This window comes from Salmo salar, chromosome 28, assembly GCF_965601325.2.
Source record: "Salmo salar chromosome 28, fSalSal1, whole genome shotgun sequence".
Classification (NCBI taxonomy): Eukaryota; Metazoa; Chordata; class Actinopteri; order Salmoniformes; family Salmonidae; genus Salmo; species Salmo salar.
This window is the reverse complement of record NC_138318.1, coordinates 2689728-2717224: the sequence shown is the minus strand read 5'-3', so window position 1 is coordinate 2717224 and position 27497 is coordinate 2689728. Positions and strand designations below refer to the sequence as shown.

At 41.5% G+C, this 27497-nt stretch overlaps 1 protein-coding gene across 1 annotated transcript in view; it reads left to right on the top strand.

Moving 5' to 3' along the window:
• Positions 1–3816: 3816 nt before the first annotated feature.
• Positions 3817–27497, top strand: part of LOC106589174 (transmembrane protein 150A-like) — a 42788-nt gene continuing 19107 nt past the window's right edge. The window contains exons 1-4 of the mRNA XM_014178913.1: positions 3817–3878; positions 6041–6088; positions 15371–15457; positions 27037–27097. Coding sequence (XP_014034388.1) covers positions 3817–3878; positions 6041–6088; positions 15371–15457; positions 27037–27097 — 258 coding nt within the window. The remainder of the gene's footprint in view (positions 3879–6040; positions 6089–15370; positions 15458–27036; positions 27098–27497) is intronic.

The window sequence follows — 27497 nt, the reverse complement described above, 5'->3', positions numbered from 1 at the left end:
TAGCACCAATGGAAACCCCTACACACCTCCCCGAGCAGTCTCGCGACCACCCCGTGAGAGCCCTCTGTTGCCTTGAAATGGTGGGATCATGATGAGCTAACAAGGAAAAGCCTAGCACCACAGGAAATGCAGGAGAGTCAATTAGGAAGAGACTGATTTTCTCCTCGTGACCCCTGCGTCACCATGGCCAGGGAGATGGTGGCTTCCCTGATTAGTCCAGACCCTAATGGTCGACTATCCAGAGCGTGTACCGGGAAAGGTCTAACCCCAGGCATAATGGGGATCCCTAAACTAAGGGTGAACGCTCTGTCGATAAAATTCCCAGCTGCGCCTGAATCGACGAGCCCCTTATGCTGGGAATGCGGTGAAAATTCAGGAAAACAAACAGGTACAAACAGGCGGGCAAACAGAGGACTCTGGATGAGAGTGGTGCAGACTCACCTGGGGTGACGCCAGAGTGCCCTGCATGCTGCCTCGACTCCCAGAGGAACCAACCCGGCATCACCGGGAATTTGCCCTCTGCGGCCACAGATGGTGCACGTGAAGGCCCCTCCTCCAGCCTCCCTGAGCGCAGCCCCTCCCAGCTCCATGGGCACCGGAGCGGGGGTGCTGGAAGATGGAACCGACAGAGCCCTCTCTGGATGTCCGCGGGTTACCAGCAGGATATCCAACCGGATGGACAGATCCACCAGTTGGTCAAAAGTGATGGTGGCATCCCTGCAGGCCAACTCCCGTCGGATGTCCTCGCGCAGGCTGCATCGGTAGTGGTCGATAAGGACCCTGTCATTCCAGCCTGCTCCGGCGGCCAAGGTATGGAATTCCAGGGTGAACTCCTGGGTGCTCTACTGCTTCTCAGTATATATTTAAATTATATTGTTATAGAGTATAGGGTATGCTGTCCAAAGGTCTTCTAAAATGTTTATAATTGCAGATTGTACCAATTGTCACTTTTGATACAGTTACATTCCTATAAAGACTGAATGTTTAGTGATCTTTGGTCAAGACAAAACAAAAACATGTACTACACGTGAGACTGTATCTGATTTTTTTTTTACTTAATTGGCGGGGTGCCGAGTTCAAGATGCCTTTTAAAACTAATGTGATGTAAAGCCAACATTTCTCTTTAGGGCAATAAATAAACTTGTAGGCTGACTGATATGCAGTCAAACATCGAAATTCAAGCAAATCCTGTGTGGCCTCTCCATCTCTCTAATCAGCTAGTGTCTTAAGTACACTCCTGCCACAATTGTTTTAAATACCCTTTACACTGAAACAACTGGCAATAAAGAGAGCCTTTATGGATGAAATGAGCTGTAAGAGAAATGAGCTGTTATGTACGTTTTTGCATCTGTCTGTGGGTTGGATTTAGGTGGCCACGGTATCAGGTTCCTTCAGCTGTAATTTTAGAGATAGTTAGGGACTGATTGTTATTTATAATAAGGGGTACATGGAGAAAATCAGACAACTCTTTAATGAAAATGGGTGGCCCTCCCTATATTTTACTTAAACCCTCCCTGAACGCTTGAAAAACAACCAGTGACCCTCCCCTGTACCCCAAATAATAATGAAAACTAAGTGGATAGCAGAGAACATGTCTACCGTTTACCCAGAGCCTTAGATATGCAGTTTTCACTATTACATGGCAACACAGGACTTTTGATAGCACACAGAGCTGCGGGACAGAAGGTTGTGGGTTCGTAGACCACCGTGGACAAGAGTAAGGGTGGAAAGATCTCCTTTATAGTAAAAGCACTGCATGAATATATAATCGTATTTGCAGGTCCGAGAGAAAATTCAATTTTATAAACATTTCATGCAATTGGACGTAATTTTACATATTAGCGGAATCTAACAGATATTTATTAAATAGGATGAAATAGGCGCCAATGCAAATCTCTCTTGTTGTTAGTAAAGTCTAAGTAGCATTTGACCTAGTGGCCTCATGGGTGGAATGTTATTAATATTTTTAAGACATTTCATAATGAATTATTATTATTTTATTTTGCAGAAAATCCGGTGTTTCAATGTCAAACGGATTTGTTATATTTCAGTCTTCTGTGATGTACAGTACCAGTCAAAAGTTTGGACACACCTACTCATTCAAGGGTTTTTCTTAATTTTTTACTATTTTCGACATTATAGAATAATAGTGAAGATGTAAAAACTATGAAATAGCACATACGGAATCATGTAGTAACAAAATTAAACAAATCTAAATGTATTTTACATTTGAGATTCTTCAAAGTAGCCACCCTTTGTCTTGATGACAGCTTTGCAAACGCTTGGCATTCTCTCAACCAGCCTCATGAGGTAGTCACCTGGAATGCATTACAATTAACAGGTGTGCCTTGTGGAATTTCTTTCCTTAATGCGTTTGAGCTAATCAGTTGTGTTGTGACAAGGTAGGGGTGGTATACAGAAGATAGCCCTATTTGGTCAAAGACCAAGTCCATATTATGGCAAGAACAGCTCAAATAAGCAAAGCGAAACGACAGTCCATCATTACTTTAAGACATGAAGGTCAGTCAATACTGAACATTTCAAGAACTTTAAAGTTTCTTCAAGTGCAGTCGCAAAAACCATCAAGCGCTATGATGAAACTCGCTCTAATGAGGACCGCCACAGGAAAGGAAGACCCAGAGTTACCTCTGCTGCAAAGGATAAGTTCATTAAAGTTACCAGCCTCGGAAATTGCAGCCAAAATAAATGATTCACAGAGTTTAATTAACAGACATCAACTGTTCAGAGGAGACTGTGTGAATCAGGCCTTCGTACAAAGAAACCACTACTAAAGGACACCAATAATAAGAAGAAGAGACTTGCTTGGGCCAAGAAACACCAGCAATGGACATTAGACTGGTGAAAATCTGTCCTTTGGTCTGATGAGTCCTAATTTGAGATTTTTGGTTACAACCGCCGTGTCTTTGTGAGATGCAGAGTAGCTGAATGGATGATCTCTGCATGTCTGGTTCCCAACATGGAGGAGGAGGTGTGATGATGTGGGGGTGCTTTGTTGGTGACACTGTCAGCGATTTACTGAGAATTCAAGGCACACTTAACCAGCATGGCTACTACAGCATTCTGCAGCAATATGCCATCCCATCTGGTTTGCGCCAAATTGGACTATAATTTGTTTTTCAACAGAACAATGACCCAACACACCTCCAGGCTGTGTAAGGGCTCTTTGACCAAGGAGGAGAGTGCTGGAGTGCTGCATCAGATGACCTGGCCTCCACAATCACCCGACCTCAACCCAATTGAGATGGTTTGGGATGAGTTGGACCGCAGAGTGAAGGAAAAGCAGCCAACAAGGGCTCAGCATGTGGGAACCCCTTCAAGACTGTTGGAAAAGCATTCCAGCTGAAGTTGGTTGCGAGAATGCCAAGTGTGTGCAAAGCTGTCGTCAAGGCAAAGGGTGGCTACTTTGAAGAATCTAAAATATATTTTGATTTGTTTAACACTTTTTTGCTTACTACATTATTCCATATGTGTTATTTCATAGTTTTGATGTCTTCACTATTATTCTACAATGTAGAAAATAATAAAAAATAAAGAAAAACCCTTGAATGAGTTGGTGTGTCCAAACTTTTGACTGGTACTGTATATAAAGTGTAATATTGGGATGCAAACTTACAATTAAATACAGTTCAACTCTATATCTGACATGGTACAGGTATCTCCTTTTTTTAAGCCCATAACCATGTTTAGTGTATACTGTTGTTTGATAGTATCTTTGTTAAAGACTACCGATTTTAGTCCACTGCAGTAAAAGGTCAACTGAATTATGCCTACTCGAATTTGCCTATTTTCAGCACCATGAGCTGTCCATCTTCGATTGATTGTGCCGCGGCTGCTGTTTCTAGTTTCAGCACCACAATGTAAGTTATTCGAATCTGGCTTATTGTGAGGTCCATAACTCTGATAAATACATCAAGGACTAGAAACATGTTTTTAATTAAATAAATTATAGTAGTAGCAAGCTATCAAAGTTGACCTCCGGTCATTCTCCTCATCTTCGCCCTCTCCTTCTCAAACTGAACAGAACATAGGCTATAGGCTGGTCTGCGCGCAAGGTATTGATTTTTTGGGGACTAGGCTTAATAAATTAAAAAATCTATAGAAACCTTTGACTCTCCTCCTGAACAGCTATTTGTTAAGCAGCACACCTTTTGATCAGCAAGAGCATAGCAGGCCGGGGCTCAGAGTTTGAACATCCATTGTGGTGTGTAATGCAGCCTAGTTTTATTTATATCATCCTACCAGGTATCTTAGAAATATAAGCTCGCTCTGTGCTTCTCCAGGCATGCACTTCATAGCATATAGCCTATGGATAATTTGATTGAGACCACACAAAAATAGCTTAGAAATAAGTACCAGTGGAGGCTGCTGATGGGAGGACTGCCCACAATAATGGCTGGAATTGAGTATAATGGTTGGAATGGTATCAAACACATGAAAACCATGTATTTGATACCATTCCATTTACTCCATTCTGGCCATTATTGTAACGAACACGATGGGAGACGGAGAGCTGGTTTCAAGCACAGGGCACAGCAGGTGTTTATTGTAAAGGACCACAGGAGGAGGCAGGCAGCTGGGTCCAGGGGCAGGCAGAGGTCATACACAGGGGTCCAAAAAGGCAACAGTACAGGCAGGGAAAAGGCTAGTAACGTCATCTGGGAGATCAGGCAATAGGTCGATAACAGGAAACCCAATAGGCTAAAGTACAGGCAGGGAAAAGGCAAAAGGCGTTGTTAGTAAGGCAGGCAAAAACTATCATTCACGGGAGGAGTAAATTACGAGGAAACCCAGCACTCCGAATAGAAGTGCGTCACAAAACAAACAATACCTCACAATGATGGGGTGCAAAGAACTGAACTAAATAGTGTGTGATAATGACATGCAGGTGTGTGAACAGGTGATCAGATTTCAGGTGATTGGGATCTGGAGAGTGAGCTGCGTTCAGGGGATCTATGTGTTTGAACATAGGAGCTGGAAAGTGGGCTGGAAAGTGAGCTGCGTTTAGGGAATCTTCGTGTTTCAGAGTATGAGTTGGAAGCAGACGTTACAGTTATTATGAGCCGTCCTTCCCTAGGCAGCCTCCACTGAGACATACACTATGGTATGTTTAGCTTGGGCACAGATTTGTTAAATAGGGTTGTGTATTTACTGTAGGAGAGGTGTCTTCAAAGAAGGTCATAATCATGTCTTAAAATAGACTTAATCTGAGTAACTAAGTTTAGCACAACAGAAGTATGCTATCCCATTTTATGTGATGTGTGATCATTAGTGCCCCAAGTTTTCCTGACCAATTAAATAGGGAATCTTTACTGGTTAGGCCACATGGTCTTAGCCAATGAGTTGCATTCATTTGAGATGTATGTATAGAAGATTTTGCCCCCCCCCCGAAGTTTAAAAAGCCCTACATCTCTTTTCTCACCTAAGCGAAGGGGGATCGATTGACATTAACTAAGCGTTTCCACATTGTACTCCCTTGCAAACAATACAAGTTGAATATAGGTTCTCATACCGTATGTTGAAACTTTAAACTTCTGTTAATTTTCTTGTGTCAGCATGTTTTGCAGGTGATCCTCTTTGTTATCTTATCAGACCATGCAAAATCCAGTGCCCCATCAGTGTCAGTGTGTCACATACTGTACACATGAACACTGCGTGATCTGATCCGGATTTTCAGTGGTTGAAACCCAATATTCTCTCTCTTGTAGCCTGTGTTTAACCTCAGATACGAGACTGCTTCCCTGAGAGATTAACTCTCTGGAGTTGCGGTCATGTGTTTGGAGTTGGTTAGTGGCTGACAAAAGAGGAACGCATAGTGCAGACCCAATTTGCTGCGGTCAAAGAATGTCCACATGACACATACAAGAGATCACTGGCCATGGGGGTGACTGTGCACTAATTCGTGTGGCCATCATTTGACTGCAGCAAAGTCATTTTACTCTCTCTGAGCACTTAGTCAATAGAACGACAAGATAAAACTATCAAACACTTTTATCAAAACTTGTCTCTAATATATTTTCAGATATGCCATGGCCCTCTACAACCAGCATGTCTGCCCCATGGATAACTGGTACAGTATTCTATAATCAACTCTCTAATGTCAATGCTGACTCACCCATAATCACTGTGTCATTATTTATAACAGAATGAACTCATCACATGTCATTATCTGTAACAAAGACAACTGGTAATCTCTCAATTGATTTCAAGTGTTCTTTATCAGAGATAGAGAAGGATAACTGTTGCCCAAACTTTCATTGTTGCGTAAAATCACTGGTTTGGTTTGTCATTGAAAATGTATTTGTTTGCAAAGGTGATAACCCCAGAAAAGGTATTAACTTTTGGCTTGTAGGGTAGTAAGGTATGATAAGTTATGACATAGAGTGTGTATCTACATGGATGTACTCACACTAGGTACTGAAACAAGGGGGATTAAGTATTCCAATATGTCAGCAGGTCTTAAACAAATCATGATTGGGGACCATTTTGTTCTTTGAGCCTCACACTGCTTTTAACTAGAAAGTGCTCTCATTGACGCACGCAGTTGTAGACTTCCACTCAAGAAAATGATAAGCAAGTTTAGTGATTCTATCGTCCTTGTCAAAACCCTTAAATTCTTTCTGACATCCATGATTTAAATGTCAAACCAGCAAACTGATTATGAATTGTTATTCATCTCCACACTGTGAGCTAGAGTGAGAATATCAACTGCAAACGGGTGAGAGAAACAGTACCTTGTCAACAAGTCTGTTTATTCAACATTAATTTGTGAGAAATTAAATAATTCATGGCCGACTTGTTTCGCAAGACGGAATAGCCCATCTTAGACTCTAAACGTCCTGAGCCTGACTGCCTTATTCAAACATAGGGAGGCATGAGAGAATGGCGTGAGGAACAAATTGAGAAAAGAGGGAGATGGAAAGAAATTTGGAGAGCACAGAGAGAAGAAGGGGAGATGGGAGAAACGAGATCATATGGTCAGAGAGAGAGGAGTATAATCATGGGAGAGACTAAAAAGATAATAAATATATACTGTATCGGGGACAGAGAGAGTAATGGGAAAATGGTGTGAAATCAAGGATGGGTAGCGACTTTTTGGAGAAAGGCAACAGCCTGCAAATTCCTTTAGGAGTGGGAGAATGACTTCTGTGGTATGTGTGAAATAAACAGGTATTAAAATTGCATGGGGGCTCCATTAATTCCAAACTTTTCCGTTCAGCAGCAGACCTGCCCAAGCAAAAACAAACAACTATTCCAAACCCATTCATTACAGTACCTGCAGGTTTGGCTATTCCACTGTAAGGAGCATTCTACTGAACAGTAGACCGACACATGCAATAGGACAGCAGCTGCCTCAGTACCTGCATCATAGTTGTTCTACAATGTTCTTCAATGCATACATGCAGTCAACCATTAAGTGGGAACTTTAACCTACTATTTCGGGTTAAAATGTATATCCTCATTTGGGTAGAATGAGAGCCTTGATGTGTTGATTGGATGTATAATTCGATGCTGGCACATTAACAGAGTGGTGTGCTAGGTGTGTTTACTTTAGTAGTGGTGGGTCTTTGGTTGGGACGCATGGTCATGCATTCTGGTCAAGATTTTGCATGTGTCGAAGCATAGCTAATAGGTGACTTTATGGACTAATCTCACCTCACAAACGTCACACAGTCCATTCAGAATAGCCACTTGTTTTATGTGCATTATGCAATAATTCCATATGCATATAAAAAAAGAGTGGGGTAAGTTTAGCCAAGTCTGTGAAGGAAGAAACCACATGGGAAAACTGGTAAGCAAGTTAGGTCTAAAATGCAGATTTTCACAAAGTCAAATTAATTTATTGTGTGATGCTTGTATCTAAACTAAAGTGTATTGTTTTAAGATTGCTTTATACATCAGTTGAGGGTGTCTATAAGCTATTATATGAGGTCCTAAACCTAGCATGAAAGTGCATCCTCGTAGCTGTATGGACTAATGTCCAAATGTTTCCCTTGGGGTAAGTAGAGTCAATGGCCATGAGGTAAATTGAGCTAATCGCCACCATAACCCATGAAAATTATGATTACATTTTGTCAGTTTTATCCATAATATGCATTGTATTTTTGCAATGTGTTATGCATATGAACTCAAGATCGTGCATTTTTATTGTTACAGAGCAGACATCATCATGTATACAAATGTAAAACAAGCATGGCTCTAGCCTCCCTTGAGGTTCCTGAGAGAGCAACCAAGGATGAGAGAAGGGAATAAGTCCATTCTAGCAGCAGTAAGGGATGAAACAATAGACTGAATGACACTGAAGAGGTACATTGACATAAAAGAAAAGGAACATGTACCTGTGCAAAAAAGAGACTATGATAGAGTAGCAGAGGCACAGATGGTTTTATCTGATGACATGGAGTCAGATTTTGCTAAACATATCAAGAATCTCACAGACCAGTTTCATGGGCTTAGTAGCCTCAAATGCAGAGAACTTGCCTATGAATTGGCACATCAAAACAAAATCCCTGTCCCAGATAACTGGCCAATAAATGGAAGGGTAAGTTATATTGAACAGAGAGATCTACACTCCATGGCCAGTTTATTAGGTACACCAGCCCGTTCACGTAAATGGTTCGCTCCTACAGACAGTAAGTTGTGTGACCGTGGCTTGCGATATAAAGCAAGCAGACAGGCATCGAGGCATTCAGTTCCTGATCAATTTAATGTTAGAATGGGAAAAACAAGTGACCTAAGAGATTTTGAGCGTGGTATGATTGTCTGTGCCAGGCCCGCCGGTTTCAGTATCTCAGAAACGGCCAGCCTCCTGGGCTTTTAATGCATGACAGTGTTTAGGGTTTACAGAGAACATCCAGTCACCGACAATCCTGTGTACGAAAACAGCTCATTGATGAGAGGTCGAAGGAGAATGGCAAGAATCGTGCAAGCTAACAGGCGGGCCATAATTGGCAAATAATAACGCAGAACAGTGGTGTGCAGAATGGCATCTCGGAACGCACAATTTGTCCTTGTCACGGATGGGCTATTGCAGCAGACTAACACACTGGGTTCCACTCCTATCAGCTAAAAACATGAAGAAGCGGTCACGGTTCCACCTGTCAACAGAGGGAAACAGAGACCGTCCTAGAGACATTAATGAAACTCAGGTGTGTCCTATTTACTCCTCATGATTTCCCTGTTAAAAGAGGTGTGTCTTCTGTTGTCCTTTGCTGAAGCTTGAATTATGTGACGTGTGCGTTTGTCTCCTGAGTGAGTTTTCGAGACTTAGTGTTTGTTGTCCCAGTGTTACTGTGATCCTTCCGTTACCGTTTCTCAGTAAAGTATTATTTTTATCCTTAACCGCTGATTCTTCGTCTGGTCTCTTCTCTGCACCTGGGTCCAACCTCACCATGACACAGAAGCGGCTCCAGTGGGCATGCGATCACCAACACTGGGAAACTGAGGGGTGGAAAAACATTGCCTGGTCTGACGAATCCCGGTTCCTGTTGCGTCATGCTGATGGCAGAGTCAGGATTTTGCATAAAGCAGCATGAGTCCATGGCCCCATCCTGCCTGGTTTCAATGGTACAGGCGGGTGGTGTAATGGTGTGGGGAATTTTTTCCTGCCATACGTTAGGTCCCTTGATAGCAGTGAGCAACGTTTCCATGCCCTAAAGAATTCTGGCTGTTCTGGAGGCAAATGGGCGGTCCGACCCGGTACTAGGTGGGTGTACCTAATAAACAAGCCACCGAGTGTATATCTGAATGTAGGCATACATTTAAGATATACAATATACTACACCCCCATTCCAGGAATTAAACATTGACCTACCATCACCCACTGTCACAAGACACCATTGCCCACTTACTTCAAGGTGGCTCAACTTACCCTGTCCCTATGCTCAACTTACCCCACACCCGGGGTAAGCTTTTGGACAAGCTATGTTTATAAAAGTGTTATTTTTACATGAATTCTCAGTATTTCCAATGATACACCACATCCTGAAATATATGTAGATATCATTGTTAGAAAGAATACTGTATTTCCCTTGACGTATTAATGGGAAATGTAAAAAATGCCTCAACGATCAATGACATCTAGCTCAATGATCCTGTCTGGAACTGCGAGAAGTAACAACGCAACCTACGTTGCTAGCTATAGTACCATGACAAAGACCAAAGCCCGGCGGGAGTACCGTTGAGGACAGTGGTTTCTTTCTATCACACGTGAAGTATCTTTTAAATCAACAAAAAGAGTCCTACAAGCAGTTGTTACAACAAGAAAATAGCTTCAAGTGTTTTGTCCAAATACTCGTGGATTCTACCAATACAGGAATGGATGACCTCACCAGAGAGGTCCAGGACCTGAAGAACAGTTTGCACTTCTCCCAGGGTCAGCTCGATGAGTTGAAACAGGAGAACAGCAGATGATAGCAAACTGTAAGTCATTGAGAGAGGACATCAGTTTTGTGTGTGAATCCATGATAACAATCTCGAGGGACAATCAAGGCAGAACAACATGGTTGTGGATGGAATTTCAGAATCTCCACATGAGATCTGGTCGGTGTCTGAGGACAAAGTGAGGGAAATGATCTTTGAGAAATTGAAAATGGACCACAGGAAGAATGAGGTGGAGCGCGCCCACAGGACTGGAAAACCCACCAGGTGATAGGACCAGGCTGATAGTGGTCAAGTTCCTGGGGTTCAAGGACAAGGTAGCTGTTCTGGAAAGAGCCAAGAACTTGAGAGGAACGTATATCTTCCTCAACAAGGATTATCCTGAAGCTGTACTCCAGAAGAGGAAAGAACTTATCCCAGCCATGAAAGCTGCCAGAGCGCGTGGGGACATTGCTTACATCTGCTATGACAGGCTCAATGTCCACCCTCCCTCCCAGAAGCCTGGAAGGGATGAGAGAGCCAAGCATATGGATCGTAACAAACCCTGCAGCACACACACACACACACACCAATTGATTAATGGACTGCTGAATGTATATTCTTTTCTCTTGCTTTGTTTGCTCTTTTCAGTATTATGTCTGTCTTTGATAAGCTACCCAGGAAAGGGCTGAAAGTAGCCCATATTAATATATGTAGCCTTAGATATAAGGTTCATGAAATCAATAACTTGGTAACATCAGATAGCATTCATATATTATCAATTTCTGAGACTCAGTTAGATAATTAATTTGATGATACAGCAGTAGTATGTGGCAAAGAATGGGGTTGAGTGATAAATGGCAGATATGTGAGAGCAGAACTAATAAACGGGCTCTGCCCTCTCACTAAAATGGCCACCCAGATCAGAACTACAGATCACAAAATGGCTGACCGCCAAAAATATTCCCAGAAGCAAGGGGAACGCTCAGAAGGTGGGGCCGACCCACAGATAAGGGGTCAAGACAAACCAGGAAAAGAGAGAGAGGAGGGGCTGGTAGGATCTGTGAACCATAGAGAAAGAGACGATATATATCGGCTGGATTTACCGTGTATGAGCTGGACTGTTTGGACTTACCTGTTGGCATTTGGACCTGGACCTACCGAGAACCCGATTCGTGTACCGAACCCTGCTATCCTTGACCTCGCCTGCGGCCTGCGTGGACCAGGATGGAGAAACAAACACACAGGTACTGTCATGTTCGAAAGAACTCTCATTCTGGGGTTTTTGGTGACGGTTTCCCGCTTAATTTGTGACAAACTCTCCTAATCTTGAAGAGGTTTGTCACAAGCAATACAAGGATATAACATCTATAGAAGAGACAGAAACAATTATGGGGGAGGGGTTGCTGTATATATTCAGAGGCATATCCCTGTAATGCTTAGAGAAGATCTTATGTCAAGTGTTATTGAAGTGTTGTGGTTGCAGGTTCACTTGGCACATCTAGAGTGTTGCTATAGGCCACCAAGTGCTAACAGTCAGTACCTAAGTAACATGTGTGAAATGCTTGATAGTGTTTGCAAGACAAAGGAGCTGATCGTGGACTACAGGAAAGGCTGGCCGAACAGACCCCCATTAACATCAATGGGGCTGTAGTGGAGCTAGTCCACATCACCAACGATCTATCATGGACCAAACACACCAAGACAGTCGTGAAGAGGGCACGACAACACCTTTTCCCCCTCAGGAGACTGAAAAGATTTGACATGGGTCTCTCAAAAGTTCTACAGCTGCACCATCAAGAGCATCCTGACCGATTGTATCACCGCCTGGTATGGCAACTGCTCGGCATCTGACCATAACGCGCTACAGAGGATAATGCATATGGCCCAGTACATCACTGGGGCCAAGCTTCTTGCAGTCCAGGACCTATATAATAGGCGGTGTCAGAGGAAAGCCCATAAAATTGTCAGATTAATTTTTTCTTTAGTTTATTTGGTGAATATTTTCTTAACTCTTCTTCAACTGCACTGTTGGTTAAGGGCTAGTAAGTAAGCATTTCACGGTAAGGTCTACACTTGTCGTATTCGGCGCATGTGGGGTGTTTACAAATACTACAGGAACAAGATCATCCACATGTACCAATCACATTTTTACTAATATTGTAGAACTTTGTTCTAAAGCTGTATCCATACCCATTGGATGCAGTGATCACAACATAGTGTCTATATCCATTAAAACCATACTCCTACAGCTGGGCCTAAAATAGTGTATAAGCGATCATAGAAAGATTTTGCTGTGACTCTTATGTGGATGATGTTAAAAAATATGTGTTGGTCTGATTAATGAGGAGCATCCAGATGCTGCACTTGTTGAATTTATGAAATTGCTTGTTAGATCTGTTAGAACTGTTAAGGCTCCATGGATTGAGTCATTTATAAACTATGGTTGAAAGAGATGGGGTAAAAGGAGTGGCTAAGAAGTCTGGCTACACATCTGACTGGCTGACTTACTGCAAATTGAGAAATTATGTGACTAAACTCAACAAAAAGAAGAAGAAACTGTATTGTGAAGCCAAGATCAATGATGGAAAGAAAGATGGAAAAAAGCTTTGGAGTTCTTTAAATGAAATTATGGGCAGAAAGACAAATTCAACTTTCATCAAATCAGACGGCTTATTCATCACAAAACCATTTGATGTTGACAATTATTTTCATGATTACTTCATTGGCAAACTTAGGCAGGAAATGCCAACAGTAAACAATTAGCAATTGTATTCATGCATAAATAAAACAAATAATGAAAGAAAAGCTTTGAATGTTTGAATTTTGTAAAGTTTGTGTGGGAGAGGTGTAAAAAAGTATTGTTATCGATCAATAATGACAAACAACCTGGCATTGACAACTTAGATGGAAAGCTACTGAGGATGGTAGCTGACTCTATAGCCACTACAATCACATTTTTAATCTGAGCCTAGAGAAAAGTTTTTGGCCTCAGGCCTTGAGCGAAGCCAAAGTAATTCCTCTACCCAAGAGTGGTAAAGCAGCCTTTACTGGTTCTAACAGCAAACCTATAAGCTTGTTACCAGCTCTTAGCAAACTGTTGGAAAACATTGTGTTTGACCAAATACAATGCTATTTCTCTGATAACAAATTAACAACAGACTTTCAGCATGCTTATTGTCACGACTTCTGCCAAAGTTGATGCCGCTCCTTGTTTGGGTGGTGCTCGGCGGTCGACGTCACCGGTCTTCTTGCCATCATTGATCAGTTTTTCATTTTCCATTGGTTTTGTCTTGTCTTCCTACACACCTGATTCCAATCCCATTCATTACATGTTGTGTATTTAACCCTCTGTTTTCCCCTCATGTCCTTGTCAGTGATTGTTCGTATGTTATGTACTCGTGTATTTTGTATCGGTGTGCGACGGGTTATTTTTTACCCATGTTATTTTTGTACGTTGGTTTTGGAGTTTGTTTTTTGTTAATAAAACTACTCCAGTTTAACCAAGTTGGTTTCTCCTGCACCTGACTTCCCTGCCACCTACACACACGACTATGGCACCTATAGAGAAGGGCACTCAACATGTACTGCACTGACACAAATGACTGATGATTGGTTGAAAGAAATTGATAATAAGAAAATTGTGGGAGCTGTACTGTTAGATTTCAGTGCAGCCTTTGAAATTATTGACCATAATCTGTTGTTGAAAAAACGTATATGTTATGGCTTTTCAACCTCTGCCATATCGTGGATTCAGAGCTGTCAATCTAATAGAACTCAAAGGGTTTTCTTTAATGGAAGCTTCTCTAATGTCAAACATGTAAAGTGTGGTGTACCGCAAAGCAGCTCTCTAGGCCATGTGCTCTTTTATTTTTATCAATGACCTGCCACTGGCATTAAACAAAGCATGTGTGTCAGTGTATGCTGATGATTCAACCATATACGCATCATCAACCACAGCTAATGAAGTCACTGAAACCCTTAACAAAGAGTTGCAGTCTGTTTTGGAATGGGTGGCCAGTAAAAATCTAAGAGCATTGTATTTGGTACAAATCATTCCTTAAGTTCTAGACCTCAGCTGAATCTTGTTGAACAAGTTGAGGAGACTAAATTACTTGGTGTTACCTTAGATTGTAAACTGTCATGGTCAAAACATATAGATTCAATGGTTGTAAAGATTGGGAGAGGTCTGCCCGTAAAAAAAGTGACACCACACTCCAAAAAGCAAGTTCTGCAGGCTCTAGTTTTGTCTAATCTTGATTATTGCCCAGTCGTGTGGTCCAGTGCTGCAAGGAAATATCTAGTTAGGCTGCAGCTGGCCCAGAACAGAGTGGCACGTTTTGCTCTTCATCATAATCAGAGGGCTGATATAAATATGCAAGTCTCTCTTGGCCAAGAGTTGAGGAGAGACTGACTGCATCACCTCTTCTTTTTATAAGAAACTGTGTTGGAAATTGCAAATTGCTTGCATAGTCAACTTACACACAGCTCTGACACACACACTTACCCCACCAGACATGCCACCAGGTTTTTTTTCACAGTCCCCAAATCCAGAACAAATTCACTAAAGCGTACATAAGGCCTTATAGAGCCCTTATTGCATAGAACTTACTTCCATCTCAAATTGCACAAATAAACAGCAAACCTGGTTAAAAAAAGATAAAACAACACCTCATGGCACAACGCCTCTCCCCTATTTGATCTAGATAGTTTGTATGTATGTATTGATATGTAGGCTATGTGTGCCTTTAAAAAAAAATGTATGTAGTTCTGTACTTGAGCTGTTCTTGTCTATTGATATTATGTCAAGTTTCATGTTTTGTGTGGACCCCAGGAAGAGTAGCTGCTGCTTTTGCAACAGCTAATGGGGATCCTAATAAAATACCAATTCCAAAATCTGAAGTGGTAAAGTAATGTAATTCCATCAGAGAAGTTAAAGTGTGTTCCATTTGACAGCAAAAGTGTGAAGAAAATGTCTGTTGTTTCTATCCAGGCTGTATAATCAGTCGTGTGAGGAGAAACTGTCTCTACAGAGGGGTCCTGTGCTGTGCTGTACCCTTGACAATGTCCCACTCATCAGGTCAGTACCGTATTACACTGTCTTTACCATGCTGTACTTTACAAATCGTGACTTCATGATCTTTAGGTAGGAGAAGTTGGAGCTCTAGGATGATGGCCGAGTTTCTGACTTGTAATTCCGAGTTGGATGACGGGAAAATATTTTTCCCAGTCGGAGCATGTTTTATTCCCCGAGTTCCCCATTGTCTTGAATGCACTCAGTGTCGGCTTCACATATAAACCAGAAAGGATCATCTGTAGCCCTCACCCCAGTGACCTTTCATGTTGTTGTTTGGCTAACGTTAGCTAAGTAGCTAGTATTTGGAGTAAACTTGAGTGTACCGTGGATTTTGATTTGATGTCAACAAAAACATCTCCCACTCCAAATGAGGAGAAGCTCCTGAACACCCACTCGGTGTTTTCCGCTTGCCTTGGTCTGCAACATGCCGAGGAAGTGTTAGCCTTCCCCGGCTTCTGTCTACACTGTGCCCCATCTACACTGTGCCCCAATTCCTCCCAGTTTTCCCAGAATGCCTGGAGGAGTTTACACACACCTGGAGTACACCTTTCTCCTGCAAGAACCCTGTCCAAAGTGGGTTGGTGTTGGACTGTGTTGACATTGAACGGCTTGCCCACATATCCCCCATCAAACCCCTGGTGGCTTCCTATCTTCACCCCAGCCAGAAGTCCTCCATGATCTCGATTGGCCCCACCCTACCAACCAAGTATGAGACCTAAATAGCTAATGTTAGCTGGCTGGCTAGCTTGCTGGCTAAGACTGCATATGGCTAACATTCATTTATATGTATTTCCAAAACTTTTGTTTACTTTAAATGTAGGTGTAAGCTAGGTAGCCTCCCGAGTGGTGCAGTGGTCTAAGGAACTGCATTGCAGTGCTAGAGGCGTCACTACAAACCCTGGTTCATTCCAAGTCTGTGTCACAACCGGCCATGATCGGGAGTCCCGTAGGGCAGCGCACAATTGGCCCAGTGTCGTCCGGCTTAGGGGAGGGTTTGGCCGGGGGGGGGGGGTAGGCCGTTGTCGTGTCTTTGGGTCACCATTAAACTGAAGACATGTTTATCAAAATAACTCCCTGTAATTATTATCACGCGATTAAACTGATTAATCGTTTAACTATAATTAACTAGGAGATCGGGGCACCAAGGAAAATATTCAGATTACAAAGTTTTATAATTTTCCTAATATAACTTTCCTATATTATATTATTATATTATAGTATAGGCCGATTATCTTCTGGTTTAAATGGTGTATTTTACCTCGCGTCCAGTCTCATTCCAAACGTCGTAAATTGTTGTATCTGCACGAACCCAGCCTTCACTAAGAGTCATCCATACATCAATTGTCTTAAAATCATTTATTTACTAAACTAAGTAATTCACAGAAAGCATACAAACAGTAATCATCGTCACAAAGAATTGGTAGAGTAATGTGCCCTAGTGGGCTAAACAGGCATGGTGGCCTGTTACACAAAGGGTCATAAAAGGTCAGCTGAGGAGGCACACAGAGTTCATTAATATTAACAATTGATATGCTAACACTTTGCACATGAACGCTCACTCATTCGGGAACAATTGCAATCAATATATATTTACACTCAGTGTGTCATCGGGATCCTTGTTGGAGAGTCGTTCTGTTGGAGAGTTATCTCTCTCTCTCTCGGTTAGAATGGATCTTTCAAAGCAACATTCATTAATGTCGTCATAGAATGGATGTTTCGTCGGTCTTCGCGTTCAATGATATAATTTCTAGCTGCAGACTATTAATTAATATCAAAGACTTGTTCTTATTCTGTCGGTATCGATAGTCTAAAAGTTAACCACGTGGTATAGTTCACTTTCAGTAGAGGAATTGGATGGTCAAACCTATTGGCCAACTCGCAATGGAGTGGAGGCCTGGTCTCAAGAAATAACTTCTAGGTGGGGGTTTTATAGGTGAACCTAGAACAGGCTTGTCACATGACGCCTGGTCCTGTCTGTGTCCCTGGGGGCGTGCCGATGACTGATTTAATCTTTGAACATAAATACATTCTATCACATTAACATCAGTACACAGCATCTCAATGTATCACAAATAGCTTTATCCTTATTAATACATTCTATACAACCATTTGGATGCAAGTCCCATAGCTGAGGCTATTATATAAACAGTTTTATGGTAATATGGCTATATTGTCTCTTCTGAGTATCACAAAATTGTACCAAGTGGACCAGTTCGTAGCTGGATTCTTCACCAATCTTCCATACCTTCTCCAGAACATAAATGTTGTTCGGTTCCCCAATTCTGTGAGTTGGAAGAATGTCCTGTGTCTCTCTATGAAACCCCTCTGTGTCTCAACTGGGCCATATGGCAAGAGATTCTCCTCTAGAATTTTTACAACCCCTTCACACAGGGCCTGGGTGGGGGGAGGTAGGTTGGGGGATGGTGCAAGGGGGAGGGGGTCAACTGTCCTCCCTGTACTCAAAGAGGGCAACGTCATGACACCGTCATTGTAAATAAGAATTTATTCTTAACTGACTTGCCTAGTTAAATACAAGTTAAATATACATTTAAAAAATAAAGGTGTTGATGGCAACTGGTAGCAGGCTGGTAGGGCTAACATTAGCAGGCTAGTAGGGCTAACGTTAGTTGGCTAGCAATTTGTAACAAAGTCAATAAGCATTTTCTTGTGAATTGGCAGAATTGTATTTAATTTGGTTTAATTTTAAGTTATATATTTTAAGTTATTTCTGTTGGAGTTTTAAGTACAGGCTAATAAGTTGGCTTGCCGAGTCCTCCATATTATATCACACCCCGGCAAAACATTTTCCAACATGACTTCAGCATTCTTCAGAATTCTGATCAGTTTTTTGTAATAACTCCAAAAACATTCTGAGTTAATGCCTAAACTTAATCTTAAACACTTCAAAATGTGATGTTTGGAACAACGTCTAATTCTGATATGCGACTGTAAGAGCTGGTAGCAGCGAGTACTTACCTCACTACAAGTCTTCATTCAAACTCAGTGAGCTCTTGGAAGAATGGGGCAATGTAGAGAACAGATGGCTTCGACTGGGTCAGGCTTCCTCTGGGCCACCTTATCAAGCACTTTGTCCTATTTTCAGGGTTCATCATCTTGGGTTGATTCGAACCAGGAATCTGTACAGCTATACTATATATCCAATATAGTTGATGAAATTAATTGAGGCATTGAACAAATACAATTAAAGACCGCTAGATACCTACTTCAAACCCTAGCTAAACTAATAAAACATTGCTATAGCCTACACAATACAATAGATTATTTGACCAAACTCAAAACATTTTATTTTCTTTCTGTGCCACCAAATGTTTGCAAAATACTGGTAAAGTGAATAGATTTAGCTTATACTGTAACATTGTGGAACAATGTTGTTTAAATTAATGGTTAGCGGGAGAAAGGCTATACGGACACTACTGGCCTATAAAACAATTAAATAAGTCGCGCAGCTTAGAGCCAAGTGACCAAAATCAAACAGTCAAATGAAACTAGTTAAGACAGGACAAACCGTTCAGTAAGGGAGAGGAATGGTAAAAAAAAAAAAATCTCACTTAAAGGGAATGTTTTCGATTATGGGGGAGGGGAGAGCTTAAGGGAGGGATAGAAGGAAGGAGAGGTTGATGCTTAGAGCTGTGTATGCATGATATACAGTTGAAGTCGGAAGTTTACATACACTTAGGTTGGAGTCATTATAACTCATTTTTCAACCACTCCACAAATTTCTTGTTAACAAACTATAGTTTTGGCAAGTCGGTTAGGACATCTACTTTGTGCATGACACAAGTAATTTTTCCAACAAGTGTTTACAGACAGATTATTTCACTTATACCTCACTGTATCACAATTCCAGTGGGACAGAAGTTCACATAAACTAAGTTGACTGCGCCTTTAAACAGCTTGGAATATTCCAGAAAAGGATGTCACAAAATGTTATGATGTTACAAAATTGCAAAACTTACAATATGTTGTGAATTTGCAAAACGTATGATATGTTATGAATTCTAGCTAGGTGGCTGTTAGATAATGAGCTAATGTTAGCTAGGCTTGGGGTTAGGAGTTAGGGTTAAGGTTACTTTTAGGAGTTAGGTTAAAGGTTAGGGTTAGAGGAAGGGTTAGCTAGAAGGGTTAAGGTTAGGGTTAGCGGAAGGGTTAGCTAAGTAGTTGCAAAGTAGATAAAAAGTTGTAAGTAGTTGAAAAGTTGGTAATGAGCAAAAATGCTAAAGTTGTCCGTGATGAGATATGAACTCACAACCTTTCGGTTGCTAGACATTCACGTTGTACCATCTGTCTTATGTAACCATATAAAACGTAACATATCATACAAATGGAGTGTCTCGGATTTACATACAGAATAATACAAAATGCTCTGAGACCAGGTTGAAGGACACAGTCCTGGTGTGGTTGCTGTTCATATGTTCATACTCTGCCCATTGAGTAGACTGTATCACGACGACATCTAGATGGCTTCCTTTATTAGTTATTTATTGTGTAGGCTGCTGTCTTGAAATATAATCCTGTGAGTGAAAAAATGTGGCCATATTGCTAGCGACTGCCGACGACGCTGTGACACAGCTGCCGAGTGGGAGAAGCACTTAGGTCGGCAGGCATCTCGATTAAACACTGGTAATTCGCACTGACTTTAGTTGTACCGGTAATATAGGTCATATCTTTTCAACTGTTAGAAACATGTACTTTTCTCTGTTGTAATGCATGGTGAAAACATAACAGTCACGAATCTGCGCTCAGTTTATTCTCATGGCTCTCGGAGACTACGGTACAGCAAGCCTATCATCACAACAATTATTATCTGGGTGATTTTTTTTCTAGGTTGCACAGCAAGATACTGTTAGCACTGAAACGTTTTGCCCTAGTAGGAAGCCCACTGTAAGCTGTTCACCCTGCACAATTAGCTCAAATATAAATATTGCTGTTATGTCTACCTCTGATAATCCTTTCATTAAAGCAACAAAAACAATAAAGAATCCCAGAAAAGCATTACAAATCGCCCGCATTAACATATGTAGCCTAAGAAACAAGGTTCATGAATTCAATAAGTTGCTAGCCCAATTTTTTTTTTATATACTGGCTATCTCTGAAACTCAAATACCTTTGATGATACAGTGTATACAGTATGGTTATAATATCTACAGAAGAGACAGGAATGCCAATGGAGGAGGTATTGCTGTTTATATTCAGTCATATTTCTGTAAACAAGTTGTCGCCAACCTTTTCTGAGTAGAGATTACTTTCATAGTCAAAAAGCAAGCTGAGATTTACCGCTCAGAATTCTTTTTTCAAATTACTTAAATGTTACATTAACCTAATAAAAACAGTTCTGTAGGAATGAGGTTTGTGCAGTAGGCCTAATTCATTATCAAAGCATATTGTCTATATGCCTGGCCTGCCAATATTGTTATTCTCAGACCATATTATATATCAAAACTCAAGCTTTGATAACAAAACACTTGTGTGGCACAGCTGAGCATAAAATGAAATAATTTGCAAATAATTTTATTTTTATTTTACTGGACTGATGGTACCTGCATATGATGGTCATCATTGGTGGAAAATGTACCCAATTGTCATACTTGAGTAAAAGTAAATAGAAAAGCCTTAATACCTTAATAGAAAATGACTCAAGTAAAAGTGAGTCACCCAGTAAAATACTAGTTGAGTAAAACTTGAAAAGTATTTGGTTTTAAAAATACTTAAGTAAAAAAATGAAATGTAATTGCTAAAATATACTTCAATCAAATTCCTTATAAAAAAAAAAATAAGAAAATGGTGCCGTCTGGTTTTCTTAATAATAGTATTATTATAATTTTTCTTCATATTATAAAGTAAACCAGACGGCACCATTTTCTTGTTTTTAATTTACGGATAGCCAGGGACACACACCAACACCCAGACATAATTTATAAACGAAGCATGTCTGTTTAGCGTGTCTGCCAGATCAGAGGCAGTAGGGATGACCAGGGATGTTCTCTTGATAAGTGCATGAATTGGATCATTTTCCTGTCCTGCTAAGCATTTAAAATGTAATGAGTACTTTTGGGTGTCAGGAAAATGTATGGAGTAAAAAGTACATAATTGTCATGACTTCCGCCGAGGTCGATCCCTCTCCTTGTTCGGGTGGCGTTCAGCGGTCGACGTCACCGGTCTTCTAGCCATCGCCGATCTACCTTTAATTTTCCATTTGTTTTGTCTTGTTTTCCTGCACACCTGGTTTGCATTCCCTCATTACTCGTCTTGCATATTACCATCTGTTTCCCCTGATGTCTATGTATGGAATTGTTATGTGTAAATGTATGTGTACTCCAGGCTGGTTTGCGCCGGGTTATTGTAACCCGTGTGAGTTTTCTGAGTGCCGTGTTTTGTTCGCCTCAATAAAGGGCTACGTTTGCTACCCATTTCTGCTCTCCTGCGCCTGACTTCCCTGCAGCCAGTTACACACTCCTTTACAGAATTCCACACCGGAATGATGGAGTCAGCAGGAGCAGGTACCCCTGATAGCGGAGTTGAGGAGCGCGTCCAGAAGTACGCGGCGATGCTTCACCATCTCGGCGTCGCCATGGACCGCGTAGTCCAGACGATGGACCGCTGGGAGAGACAGAGAGTCCCTCCAGCTCCCCCACCAGCACAACAGGGGTCTCCACTACTCACCCCCTCCGCACCCGGTTCCAGTGGGATTTGTCTCGCACTTCCCAGGGAGTACGATGGGATGGCCTCACACTGCCAGGGTTTCCTGCTGCAGCTGGATTTATACCTGGCGACCATTCACCCGGCTCCCTTGAGCCATGAGAGGGTGTCTTCCCTCATCTCGTGCCTCTCGGGGAAAGCTCTGGAGTGGGCCAACGCTGTGTGGGGAGAAGGAGATGTGGCGCTGGACCACTTTGAGGATTTCACCCGTCTTCGACCACCTGCCTGAGGGTAGAGCGGCGGTGAACGTCTCTTCCACCTGAGGCAGGGGACGAGGAGCGCCCAGGAGTTCGCGATGGACTTTCAGACCCTGGCCGCCGGTGTGGGATGGAACGACAGGGCCCCGATCGACCACTATTGCTGCAGTTTGCGCGAGGACGTCCGTCGGGAGTTGGCCTGCAGGGACACCATCCTCACCTTTGACCAGCTGGTGGACCTGTCCATTCGGCTGGACAACCTGCTGGCTACCCGCGGACGTCCAGAACGGGATCTGTCGGTTCCATCCCCCAGCACCACCGCTTCGATACCCATGCAGCTCGGAGGTGCTGCGCTCAGGGAGACCAGAGGAGGTTCCTTCACGTGCACCATCTGTGGCCGCAGAGGTCACACTGATGGTCGGTGTGTGAAATAGGCCTACTCCTCGATACTAAAATAGACCGGGGTAGTGGAATCTGTAGATACAGTAGGCATGGTGATTTGACCTATCCTATTAGCCAGCACAGTAGACACTGGATTTAGCCACAGATATCCCGGTCAGCCGGGTAGGCAGAGTTTGACTTTCAGACAAATTAAATGGTTCAAAATGGGAACAGTTTGCCTACCCGTAGTGCAGGGCTTCTGAATCAAGTGCCCCTACCGCCTACAGCGCAACACAAGATTTTTTTAAAAGGAGCGCAAGCCTTTTTGCCTTAATCGTTGGCTTTTCTACAGAAATGTTTGGTGATTGACTAGGAATGCCTCGACTCGTTGGTGACCACTGCTGTAAAGCTTAGAGAGTATCTCATGTTGAATGCTGTTAAAGTAATATGGCTACAGGTTCACCTGCCTCACCTAAAGCCTATTCTTGTGAGAAGTTGCTATAGACCACCAAGTGCCAAGAGTCAGTATCTGGATAATATGTTTGAGATGCTTGATAATCTATCTTATATCAACAGAGAGGTATATTTTCTGGGTGACCTAAATATTGACTGGCTTTCATCAAGCTGTCCACTCAAGAAAAAGCTTCAAATTGTAACCAGTGCCTGCAACCTGGTTCAGGTTATCAATTATATATCATAGAAAAGTGTAATTGTCTTTAGGAAAGCTGTTTTTTTTTGTCAAGACTTTTGTGTATTTTAACGTAATATGTAATTGTTGTACTGCATATGTGTTTATAGTTTTGTTTAGTGTATGTAAGTTGTTTTGTCTGAAACGTTGTTCCTCCTGCTGCTATTGGACCAGGTCTCTCTTGGAAAAGAGATGTTATCTCAATGAGAAAAACCTGTATAAATAAAGGTCAAAGGAAAAAATCTACCTACCAGGGTATTTATAAACAGAACAGGAGCTAAATTATCCACTTGTATTGACCACATCTTTATTAATGCTGCAGAAATCTGTTCTAAAGCAGTATCCACAACCATCGGATGTAGTGATCATAATATAATAGCCATATCAAGGAAAACCACAGTTCCAAAGATTGGACCTAAAATAGTGTATACGTGATCATACAAGAGGTTTTGCAATGATTCCTATGTTGAAGATGTGATTGTGAAAAATATTTGGTGGTCTTATGTATGTAAAAAGGAACATCCTGATGCTGCACTTGAAGCATTTATGAAATTGCTTATAAGGTTGAGAGGGACGAGGCAAAAGGAATAGCAAATAAATCTAGCTGCACAGCCAATTGGCAAAGGTACTGTAAATTTAGAAATCACGTGACTAAACTTAACAAAAAGAAGAAGAAACTACTATGAAACAAAAATATATTATACAAAGAATGATAGTAAAAAGCTTTGGAGCACCTTAAATGAAATTTTGGCCAAAAGGCGAACTCTGATACATCATTCATTGAATCAGATGGCTCATCACGAAACTCACTGATATTGCCAAGTGCTTTAATATTTTTTTTCATTGGCAATATTAGCAAATTTAGGCATGACAACAACCAATTCTGAACCTACACATTTATACATAACTGACCAAATGATGAAGTGCAAGCATTGTAATTTTGAATTATGTAAAGTTAGTGTGGTAGAAGTGAGAAAAAAAAATATATATATATACATATATCTCAACAATGACAAACCACCTGGCTCTGACAACTTGAATGGAAAATGACTGAGGATGATAGCGGACTATATTACCATTCCTATTTGCCATCTCTTCAATCTAAGCCTACAGGAAAGTGTGTTCCCTCAGGACTGCAGGGAAGTAAAAGTCATTCCGCTACCCAAGAATATCAAAGCACCTGGATCAAACAACCGACCAATCAGCCTGTTACAAACCCTTAGTGAACTTTTAGAAAAAATGGTGTTTGACCAGATGCAATGCTATTTCACAGTAAACAAATTAACAACATATTTTCAGCATGCTCATGGGAAGGGCATTGAACATGTAAGGAACTTACTGTAAGGAACTTACACAAATGAAATTGAAATTGATGATAATAATAATAAGATTGTGGGAGCTGTTTTGTTACACCTCAGTGCTGCTTTTGATTTTATCGTCATAATCTGCTGCCAGAATAATGTATGTGTTATGGCTTTACGTCCGCTGCTATATTGTGGATCGAGAGTTACCTGTCTAACATAACACAGAGGGTGTTCTTTAATGGAAGCCTCTCCAACCTAATCCAGGTAGAGTCAGGCATTCCCCAGGGCAGTTGTCTAGGCCCTCACTTTTTTCAATCTTTACTAATGACCTGCCAAAGACACTGAGTAAAGCCTGTGTGTCTATGTATGCTGATGACTCAAAACTGTACATGTCAGCTACCACAGCAAGTGAAATCACTGCAACACTTAACAAAGAGCTGCAGTCAGTTTCAGAATGGGTGGCAAGAAAATACCTGGTCCTAAATATACAAAAAACTAAAATCATTGTACTTGGGACAAATCATTCACTAAACCCTAAACCTGAACTTAGTCTTGTAATAAATAATGTGGAAATTGAGCAAGTTGAGGAGACTAAACTGCTTGGTGTAAGCCTGGATTGTAAACTGAAGTGGTCAAAAAATATTGATGCAATGGTAGCTAAGATGGGGAAAGGTCTTTCCATAATAAAGCGCTGCTCTGCTTTCTTGACATCGCTATCAACAAAACAAGTACTACAGGCCCTAGTTTTGTCGCACCTGGACTACTGTCCAGTCATATGGTCAAGTGCCACAAAGAGAGACAGAACAAAGCAGCATGGCTGGCCCTTAGATGTACATGGAGAGGCAGCATTGTTAATATGCATGTCAATCTCTCCTGGCTCAGGGTGGAGGAGAGATTGACTGCGTCACTGCTTGTCTTTGTGAGAGGTATTGACATGTTGAAATCCCTGAGCAGTCTGTTTAAGCGACTAGCACACAGCTCAGACACCCATACATACCCCACAAAACATGCCACCAGAGGTCTGTTCACAGTCCCCAAGTCCAGAAAAGACTATGGGAAATGCACAGTACTACATAGAGCCATGACTACATGGAACTCTATTCCACATCATGTAACTCAAGCAGTAAAATCAGATTTTTTTTAAAACATGGTAAAACTACACCTTATGGAAGAGCGTGGACTGTGAAGAAACACACAGGCGCACACACAGCATTCGCAAACACATGCTAAAACACGCACATACATTTTAATATTGTTGTTTTGCTGTATTATTGATTTTGTGTTGTAGATATGTTATGGTAGAGTAGTGTGTAATAATGTGTAATGTATTGTTTTATTGTGTGTAATTGGACCTCAGGAAGAGTAGCTGCTGCCTTAAATACAAATACAAAAGATATTTATGAGCAATTAAGAGCAGACCGAAATAGCTTGTGTCAACTTGAGCTAGCTTACTAGCTAGCAAGTAAATGTTAGTCAAGAAAAGATGCAGTAATTCAACAGTAGTTCAACAATGATCCATAATGCAGTGCAATCTACAGCAGTAAAACACATTGACGGTATTTTACTGTGCATTCTACCCTATTTCTACTGTTGAAATTACATAAAAGTTGTACAGTGTGTGTGGAAGAGAGAGAAAGAAATATGCCCACACTTGCCAGCCTTGAACAGAAATCTCTGTCAATGAGGATGAGACCTATGCCCTCTGGCAGGAAGTGAAATGTTTTGTTAAGTTGATCCTCCATGAGCCTTTGAAATGTCATTATGCTGACTTGAAGAATGTCAACAAGAAGTGTTGTGGTCGCACCTTTTACAGGTGCTATATATTAAGTCTGTGAGTGACTGGGTTTCTGTGCGCTGGTCAGTGTTTCATACTGTGGAATGTTTTTACCTGTGTGTGGGAAGGTGAGATTGTGTTTATCCTATGTTTGGGTTTTCTCAATGTTCTTCACATTCCTTAATAATCTAAACTGACTTCCTCTCCTTGTCTTCTTACCCTCATCTGCACTGAACTGAAAACCCAGGATAAGTGAATGCAATGCGGTGGACACCTGCTAGGACTTCAACATAATGAGTGCATATACAGGAAAGCAGACAAGAAAAGGAAGCCTCTTGAGAGTACTGAGATGCAGCCAATATATTCTCAAATGTGTGGCTGAGAATCTGCTCACCATGTTACCCATCTACATGAGGTGGTCTGTTGTCTCTGCCAGACTCTTCCCCAGGGGGAAACATGTCCGGGTCTGTTTCAGTGCCAAAAGGTTCAGACACTAACTGATCCCTCTGTTTCCATTGCAGTAAGTGTGGGACCCAGCCCCCGGAGAGTTGCTTCTTCAGCCTCTTCTGCAGTACTGGATACGTACCAGTACATTTCCTGTTTATTTTGGGAAGGAAGAGTGATGCTTCATTAAGTCCATTATGAGCTTGCAGTATCATAATTCTTAATGGACTGACTGCTATAAAGCCAGTTAAAATGATTTGTCGGGCAGAAAGTTGTTATAGTTTGGATCAGGGGTGAAAATCTGATATCAACTTTGGAGGGGACAATTACATGAAATTTTCTCAAGAGCAATTCCTGAGGGGGACAACAAAAGTAGTGCTGTAACACATAGCCTACATTGTAATATGGTAAATGTATATTGAGGAACCAAAGAAATAAGGTGTTTGCCGTACTCCTAACTACTGGTACCCAAAACTACACAACTAATCACAACAGCAATACCATTGCCTTTAACAAATCTTAGTTCAGTCACCAGTTT